Source organism: Oncorhynchus nerka, linkage group LG26 (genome assembly GCF_034236695.1).
Source record: "Oncorhynchus nerka isolate Pitt River linkage group LG26, Oner_Uvic_2.0, whole genome shotgun sequence".
Classification (NCBI taxonomy): domain Eukaryota; kingdom Metazoa; phylum Chordata; class Actinopteri; order Salmoniformes; family Salmonidae; genus Oncorhynchus; species Oncorhynchus nerka.
Genome location: NC_088421.1, coordinates 954,223 through 968,651, shown reverse-complemented (window position 1 = coordinate 968,651; position 14,429 = coordinate 954,223). Strand labels below are relative to the sequence as shown.

Genomic DNA, 14,429 nt, shown 5'->3' with positions numbered 1-14,429 from the left:
AAGCTCGTTTGGAGGTTAGATAGCACAGTGTCCAAGGATGGGCCGGAAGTTTACAGAATGGTGTCGTCTGCGTAGAGGTGGATCAGGGAATCGCCCGCAGCAAGAGCAACATCATTGATATATACAGAGAATAGAGTCGACCCGAGAATTGAACCCTGTGGCACCCCCATAGAGACCGCCAGAGGACCGGACAACATGCCCTCCGATTTGACACACTGAACTCTGTCTGCAAAGTAGTTGGTGAACCAGGAAAGGCAGTCATTAGAAAAACCGAGGCTACTGAGTCTGCCGATAAGAATATGGTGATTGACAGAGTCGAAAGCCTTGGCCAGGTCGATGAAGACTGCTGCACAGTACTGTCTTTTATCAATGGCGGTTATGATATCGTTTAGTACCTTGAGCGTGGCTGAGGTGCACCCGTGACCGGCTCGGAAACCAGATTGCACAGCGGAGAAGGTACGGTGGGATTCGAGATGGTCAGTGATCTGTTTGTTGACTAGGCTATCGAAGACCTGAGATGGGCAGGATGGATATAGGTCTGTAACAGTTTGGGTCCAGGGTGTCTCCCCCTTTGAAGAGGGGGATGACTGCGGCAGCTTTCCAATCCATTGGGGATCTCAGACGATATGAAAGAGAGGTTGAACACGCTGGTAATAGGGGTTGCGACAATGGTGGCGGATAGTTTCAGAAATAGAGGGTCAAGATTGTCAAGCCCAGCTGATTTGTACGGGTCCAGGTTTTGCAGCTCTTTCAGAACATCTGCGAGTAGCTGCGGGGGGGGGGGGGGGGACGTTGATAAATGCTTGTTGAAGTTTTTGATTATCATGGATTTATCGGTGGTGACCATGTTACCTAGCCTCAGTGCAGTGGGCAGCTGGGAGGAGGTGCTCTTGTTCTCCATGGACTTTACAGTGTCCCAGAACCTTTTTGGAGTTAGAGCTACAGAATGCAAATTTCTGCTTGAAAAAGCAGGCCTTTGCTTTCCTGACTGACTGCGTGTATTGGTTCCTGACTTCCCTGAACAGTTGCATATCGCGGGGACTATTCGATGCTATTGCAGTCCGCCACAGGATGTTTTTGTGCTGGTCGAGGGCAGTCAGGTCTGGAGTGAACCAAGGGCTATATCTGTTCTTAGTTCTGCATTTTTTGAACGGAGCATGCTTGTCTAAGATGGTGAGGAATTTACTTTTAAAGAATTACCAGGCATCCTCAACTGACGGGATGAGGTCAATATCCTTCCAGGATACCCGGGCCAGGTACAGGATGGCAACAACAAGAACGCACAATCCCTCCATCAGTGCTCAGACTGTCCGCAATAGGCTGAGAGGCTGGACTGAGGGCTGGTAGGCCTGTTGTAAGGCAGGTCCTCACCAGACATCACCGGCAATAACGTCGCCTATGGGCACAAACCCACCGTCGCTGGACCAGACAGGACTGGCAAAAAGTGCTCTTCACTGACGAGTTGCGGTTTTGTCTCACCAGGGGTGATGGTCGGAATCGCGTTTATCGTCAAAGGATTGAGCGTTACACCGAGGCCTGTACTCTGGAGTGGGATCGATTTGGAGGGGGATGGTCCGTCATGGTCTGGGGCGGTGTGTCACAGCATCATCAGACTGCCTGCAATGACAAGCTCAATCTCAATGTGCGTTACAGGGAAGACAGCCTCCTCCCTCGTGTGGTACCCTTCCTGCAGGCTCATCCTGACCTGACCCTAGAGCATTACAATGCCACCAGCCATACTGCTTATTCTGTGCGTGATTTCCTGCAAGACAGGAATGTCAGTGTTCTGCCATGGCCAGCGAAGAGGCCGGATCTCAATCCCATTGAGCACGTCTTGGACCTGTTGGATCAGAGGGTGAGGGCTAGGGCCATTCCTCCCAGCAATGTCTGGGAACTTGCAGGTGCCTGCTGGAAGAGTGGGGTAACATCTCACAGCAGGAACTGGCAAATCTGGTGCAGTCCATGAGGAGATGCACTGCAGAACTTAATGCAGCTGGTGGCCACACCAGATACTGACTTTCTTTTGACCCCCCCTGTTCAGGGACACATTATTCCATTTCTGTTAGTTACATGTCTGTGGAACTTGTTCAGTTTATGTCTCAGTTGTTGAATCTTATGTTCATACAAATGTTACATTTGCTGAAAATAAGCGCAGTTGACCGTGAGGATGTTTCTTTTTTTGCTGAGTTTAGCTAGCTAAGAGACAAAGAACACAATCAAATTACAAAAATCTCTAACTGAACGGATAAGCAGAATTATTAATAAGAATGATCCAAATTAAAAGCTATAGAAATGAAATCTTAATATAATGAGATAATGATACGAGACTTAAAGGCTAGTATGGCTACAATCAAGTTTACAGGACATGTATCGGGTAGGAAGTTGAGCGGAAGTGGGCGTTGCAAAAGGTCTTAGACCCTCGCAAAAAAAAAAGGGCAAATCATGACGTCAGTAATCTCCAGGTTGGCGCTCTGAAATTCCGATGGATGACCGTTCAAAATATTTCTCGAGTTCAGTCGTCTTGAACGTACTGAAGTTGGAAGTCTTTCTTTTACGCCTGATATGTTAGTTTCGTCACTAGTTAACAGCCACAAAAATGGCTAAACCCCGCCTCTCTACAATTTTTCTTAATTTTATTTTAAACTTAACCCAGTGCATGATTTAGGCAGGAGCTCATAGGAGCAAAGTACCGGAACCATAACATTTCTACTGTTTGAGCTTCTGTTCCTATTATAGAATCTCAAACGTATTGTGGAGCTCCTTCACCTAAATGTAAACAGTACCGTCATCCAAAATGAGTACCTGAAACTATTTCAGTCCAAGTCAAGCACTGACCTGACATTTACACACTGCTAACCTTATGCCTAACCTTAAATTAAGACAAAAAGCTAGCCAATTTTGACTTTGTGGCTGTGTAATCTAGTGTAAACCGTATGTTTGGCTCTACGAGTTACCTAGAGGGGCATATTTTTTTTAATGTAACCTTTATTTAACTAGGCAAATCAGTTAAGAATACATTCTTATTTACAATGACGACCTACACCAGCCTAACCCGGACGACGCTTGGCCAAGTGTGCGCTGCACTACGAGACTCCCAATCACAGCTGGTTGTGATACAGCCTGGATCTCAATAATATAACGCGGCCCTTCTCGTCATTCACCTGCATTAATGGAAAGGTGAATGCATATTCATTCATCTGTCCATTCGAGAAGATTAAGAGGACAGGAAGAGTGAGATTTTCCACTCGCCCCAACACACAAAACACCAAGATGCAGGGTTCAGATTTTTATTGAGAATGTTGATGGTCCATAAAATATCTAAAACCCAAGATAGTTACAATATAACAAATAACATTTGACGGGGGGAAAAATTGTTTGCGCATCTTGGCAGACACTATGGGACGGTTTTCTTGAATCAGATTAAGCCCCTAGTCCTGGATTAAAAAACATTCTTTGCAAATGCGTTTTATTCCAGGACTGCCCCAAACTTTTTTTTTTTATAGGATTAGGATGTGAGATTTACCTGCCAGATTACATGAGTCTATGGGTTAACAAGTGTCCAATAACCCCTGGGACATACACTTCCCGGGTTCAGATCACTTCCTTCATCTCACCTGTTATTTTTTTATTGTGCGAGGAAGGAATATGTACCAAATTGAATACAAAGACTTAAACATGATTTTTAGAGAGCCAAATAAAGCCTGATTTCACCATCAGACAACATGAAATCCTGTTTCAATTAGGCACGGTAGCATCATGGACAAAAAAATATTAAAACATGATTTAGCAAGTCAATGTGTACACATGAACTCACATGGCAGTTAAACATGGCAGTTAAACATGACCATGGATGAGCATGGCATCAAGTGTCGGTTAGGAAAGTGATCAGTGCATAAACTGGTCAAAATATCAAATCAGATCAGCACCCTCAACACATACAATTCCCACCAACATCTATACCGAATAAATAATAAATAATGTATTTAAAGTTATATAAAAGGACAAATTACCCAAATAATAATAAATAGAGACAAATACATACAACAGTAATCAAATCAAAAGGAATAAACATCCAGCAATGCTCAGCAGTCTCATTGTCTCTAACCTACTACCACTACCTCACTCCACCATCCCGGTTCCCTTTTAGTGCAGTTAAAAGTACCTTACTTGAACCAGCGAACCCCTCCATCTTCCAGTCACATCACCACCACCCAAACCTGGTCGGGAGATAGCCCAATCTAGCCCCTAGGTATTTGCAGACCTATGCTGTGGTCCAATTCTCTCTACCTTTCTCCCATAATTGTGCACATTCATTAGTGTATTAGTCCCACCTTTTGGGTTAGGGGTTGTTTTCCCCAATCGGGCACCAAAAAATAATAAATATCTCAGTCCTTGATAATAAGCATCTTGAAGTCCCACATCTGCTTCCTTATATAAGAACCTGTACCACTCCCCCTACTAAACATCCGCCCTAACCTCTCCATGCAAAACCCTGCCGCCAAACAACCTGTATATTTACCCTGCCGCTAACTCCCTCTCTTTATCCTCTCCTTATCCCCACAGTTCACTCTTTTTTCTCAGTCCTTATACACAGTCTGTTGGCCGTGTCCTCTCTCGTCGTGCATGATATGCCTCCTCACGTGGATCCTCCTCACCCTTCGGTCCCCTGCGCTGGCCCCCTCCTCCTCTGATTGGCTGGCCCCAGGCGATGAGGACTCCAAAAGGGCCACGCCTCCCGGGCCAGAACCACGCCCATTCTCATAGATAAGGATGTTGAGGGTCTCCTCAAAGATGCGGGCTTCAGGAAACTCCACCTGACAGGGAGAAGGAAGAGCAGGACACAGGGAGGCAAAGAATGGGTAGAGAATTCTATATTATAGAGAATTCTATATTAAAGTGCCTTCGGAAAGTACTCAGAATCCCTTGACTTTTTCCAACATTTTTTTACATTACAGCCTTATTCTAAAATGTATTAAATAGTTTTTTTTAACCTCAATCTACACACAACACACCATAATGAAAACAAAAACAGGTTTAGAAACTTTTACCAATTTAAAAATAAATAAAAAAGTTAAACATTTACATAAGTATTCAGACCCTTTACTCAGTACTTTGTTCAAGCACCATTGGCAGTGATTAAAGCCTCAAGTCTTCTTGGGTATTACGGTACAAGCTTGGCACACCTGTATTTGGGGAGTTTCTCCCATTCTCTGCAGATCCTCTTAAGCTCCGTCAGGTTGGATGGGGAGTGTTGCTGCACAGCTACTTTCAGGTCTCTCCAGAAATGTTAGATAGGGAGACATGTCCACGTTGTCTTGGCTCCATGCTTATGGTCATTGTCCTGTTGGAAGGTGAACCTTTGCCCCAGTCTGAGGTACTGGGCGCTCTGGAGCAGGTTTTCGTCAAGGATCTCTCAGTACTTTGCGCAGTTCATCTTTCCCTCGATCCTGACCAGTCTCCCAGTCACTGTCGCTGAAAAACATCCCATCATGATGCTGCCACCATGCTTCACCGTAGGGGTGGTGCCAGGTTTCCTCCAGACGTGACGCTTGGGCATTCAGGCCAAAGCGTTCAATCTTGGTTTCCAGAGAATCTTGTTTCTCATGGTCAGAGTCTTTAGATGCCTTTTGGCAAACTCCAAGCGGGCGTATGCCTTTTACTGAGGAGTGGATTGCTCAGTATGGCCTATCCAACTCTAGGAAGAGTCTTGGTGGTTCCAAACTTCTTCCAATTAAGAATGTTCTTGGGGACCTTCAATGCTGCAGAAATGTTATGATACCCTTCCCCAGATCTGTGCCTGGACACATTGCTGTCTTGGAGCTCTACGGACAGTTCAGCCGAATTCATGGCTTGGTTTTTGCTCTGACATGCACTGTCAACTATAGGACCTTAAATAGACAGGTGTGTGCCTTTCCAAATCATATCCTATCAATTGATTTTACCACAAGTGGATTACAATCAAGTTATAGAAACATCTCAAGGGTAAACCCAATGCACCGAAGCTCAATTTCAAATCTCATAGCAAAGGGTCTGAATACTTATGTAAATAAGGTATCAGTTAGTGTGTGTAGTTCCATTTTGGAATAAGGCAGTAACATAACTAATGTGGAATAAAATTCAAGGGGTCTGAATACTTTCCTAAGGCACTTTACCAATTAGGGAAAAAAAGTGTTCACACCCCTTTAATTTTTAAACATAATTAAATTGAGATGTTTTAGTCACTGGCATACATACAATGCTCCATGTCAATGTCGAGTGGAATTGTTTTTTGGAAATTTTGAAGAATTAATAAAAATAAAAAAAAGGGTAAATGCCTTGAGTCAAGTGTTCAACCCCTTTGTTATGGCAAGCCTAAATAAGTTCAGGAGTGAAAATGTGCTTAACAAGTCACATAAGTTGCATGGACTCATTGTGTGCAACAAGTGTTTAACATGATTTTTGAATGACTACCCCACACATTCCAATTAACTGTAAAGTCCGAGTCGAGCACTGACTTTCAAACAGATTCAACCACAAAGACCAGGGAGGTTTCCCAATGCCTTGCAAAGAAGGGCACCTATTGGTAGATGGGGGGGAAGCAGACATTGAATATCCCTTTCAACATGGTGAAGTTAAATCACACTTTGGATGTTGTATCAATACACCGAATGACTACAAAGATACAGGCGTCCTTCCTAAAATCAGTTGCCGGAGAGGAAGGAAACCGCTCAGGGATTTTGCCATAAGTCCAAAGATGACTTGAAAACAGTTTGAATTTACTGGCTGTGATAGGAGAAAACTGAGGATGAATCAACAACATTGGAGTTACTCCATAATACTAACCTAATTGACAGAATAAAAATATTCCAAAACAGGCACTAAAGTGATACATCAAAGCAATTGGTAAAGCACTTTACTTTGTGTCCTGAATACAAAAGTGTTACGTTTGGGGTAAATCCAATACAACACATTACAGACTACCACTCTTCATATTTTCAAGCACAGTGCTGGCTACATCATGTTATGAGTATTAGGGATGGGTGAAACGGCATACAAATCATAGCTACATTTTTTCGAACTTATGGCTGATTCACGATATACACTACATATCCACATAATTTGTCACCTGCTTGTCAAACATTCATCCCAAAATCATGGGCATTAATATGGAGTTGGTCCCCCCTTCGCTGCTATAACAACCTCCACTCTTCTGGGAAGGCTTTCCTCTAGATGTTGGAACATTGCTGCGGGGACTTGCTTCCATTCAGTCACAAGAGCATTAGTGAGGTCAGGCACGGATGTTGGGCAATTCGGCCTGGCTCGCAGTCAGCGTTCCAATTCTTCCCATACGTGTTCGATGGGGTTGAAGTCCAAGCCAAATACACTGCATTTCAAACAGTCAGCAATAATCTAATGAATTCAGGGTTTGTGAAATTATACCTAGGCTAAATATAAGCCAGCAGCATACCACCCTGCATCCCACTGCTAGCTTGCCTCTGAAGCAGGGTTGGTGCTGGTCAGGAGACCAGACACAGCTGGAAGTGGTGTTGGAGGGCCAGGAGGTGGTACTCTTTCCTCTGGTCAAAAAATATATATCCTAATGCCAGTGAATGGGGACATTGACAATCTGTCCCTCATACCATTATGGCCACCTAATCATCCCCAGCTTCCAATTGGCTCATTCATACCCCCCCCTTCAAGTCTGTGAAAATGCCCATTTTGTTACAAATTTAACCAGAACCATGCATAATGCACATTCACTTCTTGTAGCAGGCGTTACAGGAAATTAACAAGTCTAATAAACAAAAGCCCACGTGCTAGTGAGTAGCCAGCTAATCTTTATAGCAATCGTTATATTTCAAGTTTTGCAAACTTGAATCTATTAGCTAGCTAACAGGGCATAACAGTTGAATTGTTATGAGTACACCATTCTGTCCGTCTCCAACTGTTTGAACAGCATGCTAGCCTGTCCACTTTGTTCAGATGTTGGAATCACGTAGCCTACCTTATTTCGCAGAATGAGAATGAGTTGCGAATTTCCTTATATACACACACACACACCGAACAAAAATATAAACGCAACATGTAAAGTGTTGGTCCTATGATTCATGAGCTGAAATAAAATATCCCCAAAATTTTCCAGACGGACAAAAAGCTTTTCTCAAACAGGGTGTTCCAGTTTCCGCCAATATCCAGCACCTTCACACAGCCATTGAAGAGAAGTGGGACAACATTCCACAGGCCTGATCAACTCTATGCGAAGGAGATTGTGCTGCATGAGGCAAATGGTGGTCATACCAGATTTGGTTCTCTGATCCATGCATCTACCTTTAAGGTATCTGTGACTAACAGATGCATATCTGTAATCCCAGTAATGTGAAATCCATAGATTAGGTCTAACCAATTGACACATTTCCTTATTAGAACTGTAAACTCAGTAAAATCTGACATTTTTGTTCAGTATAATTTTGTTTAAAACAGTTTAGATTGTTCCTACAGTTTTGCGTCGGTGCTGCAGTGTAACTGACGCCCGGCCCAGAAAGACAATTTCCATAGACAGCCACATAGAAGTCAGACTAATAAGAGACTTCAGTCATCACTTTTGTGCACAAAACGTGGAATTATTCAAATAATTCTTGCTGAAACAGATTTTTCTTCATCACTCACAGATATTAATATTTTATGTTCATCCAATGTCTGCCATTCTTTGGATAACATGACAACGTCGTTGCTGTTCACGTTGCTAGTGTGCATCATAGATATGTAGTGGTGTAATATGATGTATTGCTGTATCTTTTGTTTTATATGTAAGTGTTTTAATATGTTTGGACCCCATGAAGATAATGGGGATCCCTAATAAATACAAAAGTTGGTCCGAAAGCAACCTGGATATAGAGGGTCCATCTATCGGCGTACGCAAACATGAAAAGATTACCTTGAAAACAAAAAGGCAGACATCTTGGGCGCAGTCTCCAGTTCTTATTAAACCTCAGGGACACAGCACAGAAAGGGTGAAGGATACGAGACCAAAAAGACATGAAAACGAGCGGACATGAACGCTAATAAAAATTGGAAAATACATAATTATTCTTGCGATTACAGGCATTTGGAATATCACGCAAAAACATACATTCTAATTAATCCTATATCTCGCCCAGCCCTAACGGGTATTCTTGTAATCATTAAGGAGTGGAGAGTTTTTCAAGATAAAAAAAGATTAAAAAAAATAAACAGAATGGAGTTTAGCACAGGCAAAATCCTAGAGGATAACCTGGTTTAGTCTGCTTTCCACCAGACACTGGGAAATGAATTCACCTTTCAGTAGGACAATAGCCTAAAACACAAGGTCAAATCTAAACTGGAATTGCTTACCAAGACCATGAATGAGTGGCTGAGTTACAGTTTTGACTTAAATAGCTTGAAAATACAAGGCAAACCCTGAAAATGGTTGTCTAGGAATGACCGACAACCAACTTGCCAGAGCTTGAATAATTTTGAAAATAATAATAAAATGGGCAAATGTTATACAATCCAGGTGTGGAAAGCTCTTCAAATTTATCCAGAAATACTCACAGCTGGTGAGTATTCCAAAGGTGATTCTAACATGTATTGACTCATCTAGTCAAGATTACCGTTTATTTTTTGTAAGTATGAATTTTTGTTCGACTTTGAAACAAGAGTACTTTACGTCGTTACACAAAAATGTAAATTAAATCCATTTTAATCCCACTTTAACAGCAAAATGTGGAAAAAGTCAAGGGGTGTAAATACTTTGAAGGCACTGTATACCCTAGCATTTACCTAAACCCTGATGTTGCTAGCCTCCATGTTAGTGTTTAAGCTGTGGAAGCTCAGAGTGAAATTGGTTTAATTGGGCTTACCTTGGTCTGTTTCTTCTCAGTGGCGTAGACAATGGATGTGCAGCACACCTCAGCGATCTTGCGGCCCTCACCGTAGAAGGACCAGCAGCAGATCTCGTCCCCGAGCACGTCCTTGACAAACAGGACACGCCCGTTGAAGCGCAGCCCCAGTTTATCAAACAGCTCAATGTTTTTCAGCAGGTTGTCGTCAGAGTTACTGAAGGAGAGGGAAAAGCAAGGAGTTGGGTCAATTCCTAAGACAGCACCATTGTCAACATACACATGCAGAGAGCATGAGATCCTGACTTGAGATGCATCACCCCTTGGCAACAATGCCCGCCATGCATGAAACACTGCAATCTCAAAGTGAAATATTTGGTTTTACATTTCTCAGAGTAGGCAGTAACTAATGTAACTTTTTTGTGGCAGTGCTTGCTAAAATAGAGACTTTGAGCTTGGAATCACCTATAAAGTCAACAGCAGCTATAACATATCTATTGGATATACCTAAACTCCTGGGCAATGTTCCCTCTAAGCTGCACACACACGGCCACGCAACTCTCAGGATTTTCGCGCAGAACAAATGCTGGCCCGTGCAAGATTGAATTTAAACTAAAAGGGGCAACTCTAGTGTACACATTTCCTTAGATAGTTTCCGTCTAATGTGGGAATTGTGATCAAATCAACAAAGTATCAGCCACTTTCAATGCAACAAACCTTAAGCTTGAGTCAGTGATTTTGATGTAGTTTTCAATCATCTGCTGTCAAATATGTGCTTTTGAGATCAAAGAGCAGATTTTGCAACCCTCACCTTGTACATTTGTTGATATTCTTTGCTATTTTGCAAGTTATTTGCCCAGTTATAGCATTTTTTTTGTCAGCAATGGGAGAGTGATTGCGTCCAATAAAAGCACAAAACTTGAACATTTCTTGCCATCTTTCAAAAGATAGTCAGGTAAGAGCTTAGATTGTCTTTAAAAAAAACTGTTTGTATTTTGAGACGGGCTTGAATCTGCAAAAAGAAGCCAATAGGCAGAAGGTAGCCTACATTGTCTGATTCTCTATTGTATTAATAAAATTACTTTGATTTTGTCAAATTTGTTTCTTGCATCATACAAACGCAATAGCCTACAACGCAATTTCCAGTCACCTATTACGCCCTGCATAATTACGCCCCCCCCCGAAAAAAAAAATAGCTAGTATTTCCTTATGAAAATGTTATGGGATGCATTTGCATTGTTTTTCCTTGTCAGGCCACTCTGATAGGCCTATTAGGATCAAATAGCCACAGTAGCCTACTTGGCCACCATCTAAAACGTTAACTTAAAGGGGGGTAGGAGTTGAACGTCAAAGTAAACGTGTGCCGGAAGTTGAATAGAATGCTCAGTATTCAAGTTTCCAATCCCAAGACCTGAAATTTGCTCAGTTTGTGAAAAATGGAGGGAACATTACACCTGGGTATCAACAGTACCTGGGATGCTTTTGTAGTAGTATTAGTTGAGATAGCTCTGAATTGTTATCGGAGTTCATGCAGATGAGAAATCAGGCCTGGGCTAAAGCAAGGAAAATAGACTTGTGTTGCCCTTATATTAATTTAGCCACTCCAAAATATGATTAAAAAAATATATACAGTACCAGCCAAAACTTTGGACACCTGCTCATTCAAGGGTTTCTTTATTTTTGCCATTTTCTACATTGTACAATAATAGTGAAGACATCAAAACTATGAAATAACATATGGAATCATGTAGTAACCAAAAAAAAGTTAAACAAATACAAATATATTTGAGATGAGATTCTTCAACATAGCCACCCTTTGCCTTAACCTGTTGCTTCTACCCTCTACTTTTTTGAACATTCTGTTAAAAATCGCGCAACATTTCAGCGCCCTGCTACTCATGCCAGGAATATAGTATATGCATTTGCTTAGTCTGTGTGGATATAAAACACTCAAGACGTTTATAAAACTGGTTAAATCACTGCTGTGGCTTTACCAGAACGGCATTTACATCGAAAAGCACAGGAAAAACTGATCACTGAAAATGGGAAAATATATCCATGCGCTACTTGAACCCATTGATAAAGGTGAACCACAATTAATTGACTGAGGTTGCAGTACCTACAGCTTCCACACGGTGTCTAGAGTCTTGTCATTTCCCTTCGAGTTTTTTCTTGGTCAAACACATGCAGGGCACCGTATCTCCTCAGGTCTAGGACCGGATATTTTCGTTGAGTTTCTAGCCGGACATTTTTCCAGACGGACAGCTAATGATCTTTACATCGCCTCCTGATGAATTTTATCGCTTATTAACGTTTACTAATTCCTAAAGTTGCATTACAAACGTATTTCGAAGTGTTTTGTGAAAGTTTATCGTCGACTTTTTGAATTAAAAAAAATGACGTTACGTTTTGAAACGATGTTTTTTCGTTTATCACACAGTCTACATAACGATATCTAGGCTTTATATGGACCGATTTAATCGAAATAAAGACCCAATAGTGTTTATGGGACATCTAGGAGTGCCAACAAAGAAGATGGTGAAAGGTAATGAATGTTTTCTATTTTATTGTGCGGTTTGTGTAACGCCGAAATGCTAATTATTTTGTTTACGTCCCCTGCGGATCTTTTGGGGTGTTACATGCCATCAGATAATAGCTTCTCATGCTTTCGCCGAAAAGCATTTTAAAAATCTGACTTGTTGCCTGGATTCACAACGAGTGTAGCTTTAATTCGATACCCTGCATGTGTATTTGAATGAACTTTTGAGTTTTAACTAATACTATTAGCATTTAGCGTAGCGCATTTGCATTTCCAGAGCTCTAGTTGGGACGCAAGCGTCCCGAGTAGAAGCAAGAGGTTAATGATAGCTTTGCACACTCTTAACATTCTCTCAACCATCTTCATGAGATAAGTCACCTGGAATGCATTTCAATTAACAGGTGTACCTTGTTTAAAGTTCATTTGTGGAATTTCTTTCCTTCTTAATGCGTTTGAGCCAATCAGTTGTGTTGTGACAATGTTGGAGAGGCATACAGAAGATATGGACTTGGTCTTTTACCAAGTAGGGCTATTATGGCAAGAACAGCTCAAATAAGCAAGGAGAATCAACAGTCTGTTACTTTAAGACATGAAGGTCAGTCAATCCAGAACATTTCAAGAACTTTGAAGGTTTCTTCAAGTGCAGTCGCAAAAAACATCAAGCGCTATGATGAAACTGGCTCTCAAGGACCGCCACAGGAAAGGAAGTCCCAGAGTAACATCTGCTGAACAGGATAAGTTTAGAGTTACCAGCCTCATAAATTGTAGCCCAAATAAATGCTTCAGAGTAACAGTAACAGACACATCAACTGTTCAGAGGAGACTGCGTGAATCAAGCATTCATGGTCAAAATATTGCAAAGAAACCACTACTAAAGGACACCAATAAGAAGAGACTTGCTTCGGTCAAGAAACATGAGCAATGGACATTAGACCGGTGGAAATCTGTTCTTTGGTCTTATGGTTCCAACCGCCGTGCCTTTGTGAGACGCAGAGTAGACGAACGGATGTTATCTGCATGTGTGGTTCCCACTGTGAACCGTGGCAGTGATGTGATGGTGTGGGGAATTCAAGGCACACTTACCCAGAATGGCTATCACAGCATTCTGCAGCTACACTCCAGCACATCTGGTTTGTGCTTAGCGGGACTATCATTTGTTTTCAACAGGACAATGACCCAACACCTCCAGGCTGTGATGGAGTGCTGTATCAGATGACCTGGCCTCTACAATCACCTGACCTCAACCAAACTGAGATGGTTTGGGATTAGTTGGACGCAGAGTGAAGGAAAAGCAGCCAACAAGTGATCAGCATATGTGTGAACTCCTTCAAGACTGTTGTAAAAGTACTCCAGGTGAAGCTGGTTGAGAGAATGCCAAGAGTGAGCATGGCTGTCATCAAGGCAAACGGTGGCTACTTTGAAGAATCTAAAATAGAAAATACATTGTAATTTCTCCCTCACTTATTTTGGTTACTACATGACCCCATGTATTATTTCATAGTTTTGATGTCTCACTATTATTCTACAATGTAGAAAATAGTACAAATAAAGAAACACCCTTGAATGAGTAGGTGCCCAAACTTTTGACTGGTAGTGTATATAAACTCGGGATGGTAACGTTATCAGTAAAAAAATATGAAGTATATAGAAAAGCTAATTGAGCTACATACAGTGGGGCAAAAAAGTATTTAGTCAGCCACCAATTGTGCAAGTTCTCCCACTTAAAAAGATGAGGTCGGTAATTTACACTTCAACTATGACAGACAAAATGAGAAAAAAAAATACAGAAAATCACATTGTAGGATTTTTAATGAATTTATTTACAAATTATGGTGGAAAATAAGTATTTGGTCAATAACAAAAGTTTCTCAATACTTTGTTATATACCCTTTGTTGGCAATGACAGAGGTCAAACGTTTTCTGTAAGTCTTCACAAGATTTTCACACACTGTTGCTGGTATTTTGGCCCATTCCGCCATGCAGATCTCCTCTAGAGCAGTGATGTTTTGGGGCTGTTGCTGGGCAACACGGACTTTCAACTCCCTCCAAAG

General features: G+C 41.7%; 1 protein-coding gene across 3 annotated transcripts in view; it reads right to left on the bottom strand.

Moving 5' to 3' along the window:
* Positions 1-3,273: 3,273 nt before the first annotated feature.
* kctd13 (potassium channel tetramerization domain containing 13) overlaps positions 3,274-14,429 on the bottom strand; it is a 39,497-nt gene continuing 28,341 nt past the window's right edge. For all 3 annotated transcript variants that reach the window (XM_029635208.2, XM_029635207.2, XM_065011072.1), the window contains 2 exons: positions 9,861-10,056; positions 3,274-4,814 (listed from right to left, as the gene is read on the bottom strand). In XM_029635208.2, coding sequence (XP_029491068.1) covers positions 4,578-4,814; positions 9,861-10,056 — 433 coding nt within the window. In that variant the 3' untranslated portion in view covers positions 3,274-4,577. The remainder of the gene's footprint in view (positions 4,815-9,860; positions 10,057-14,429) is intronic.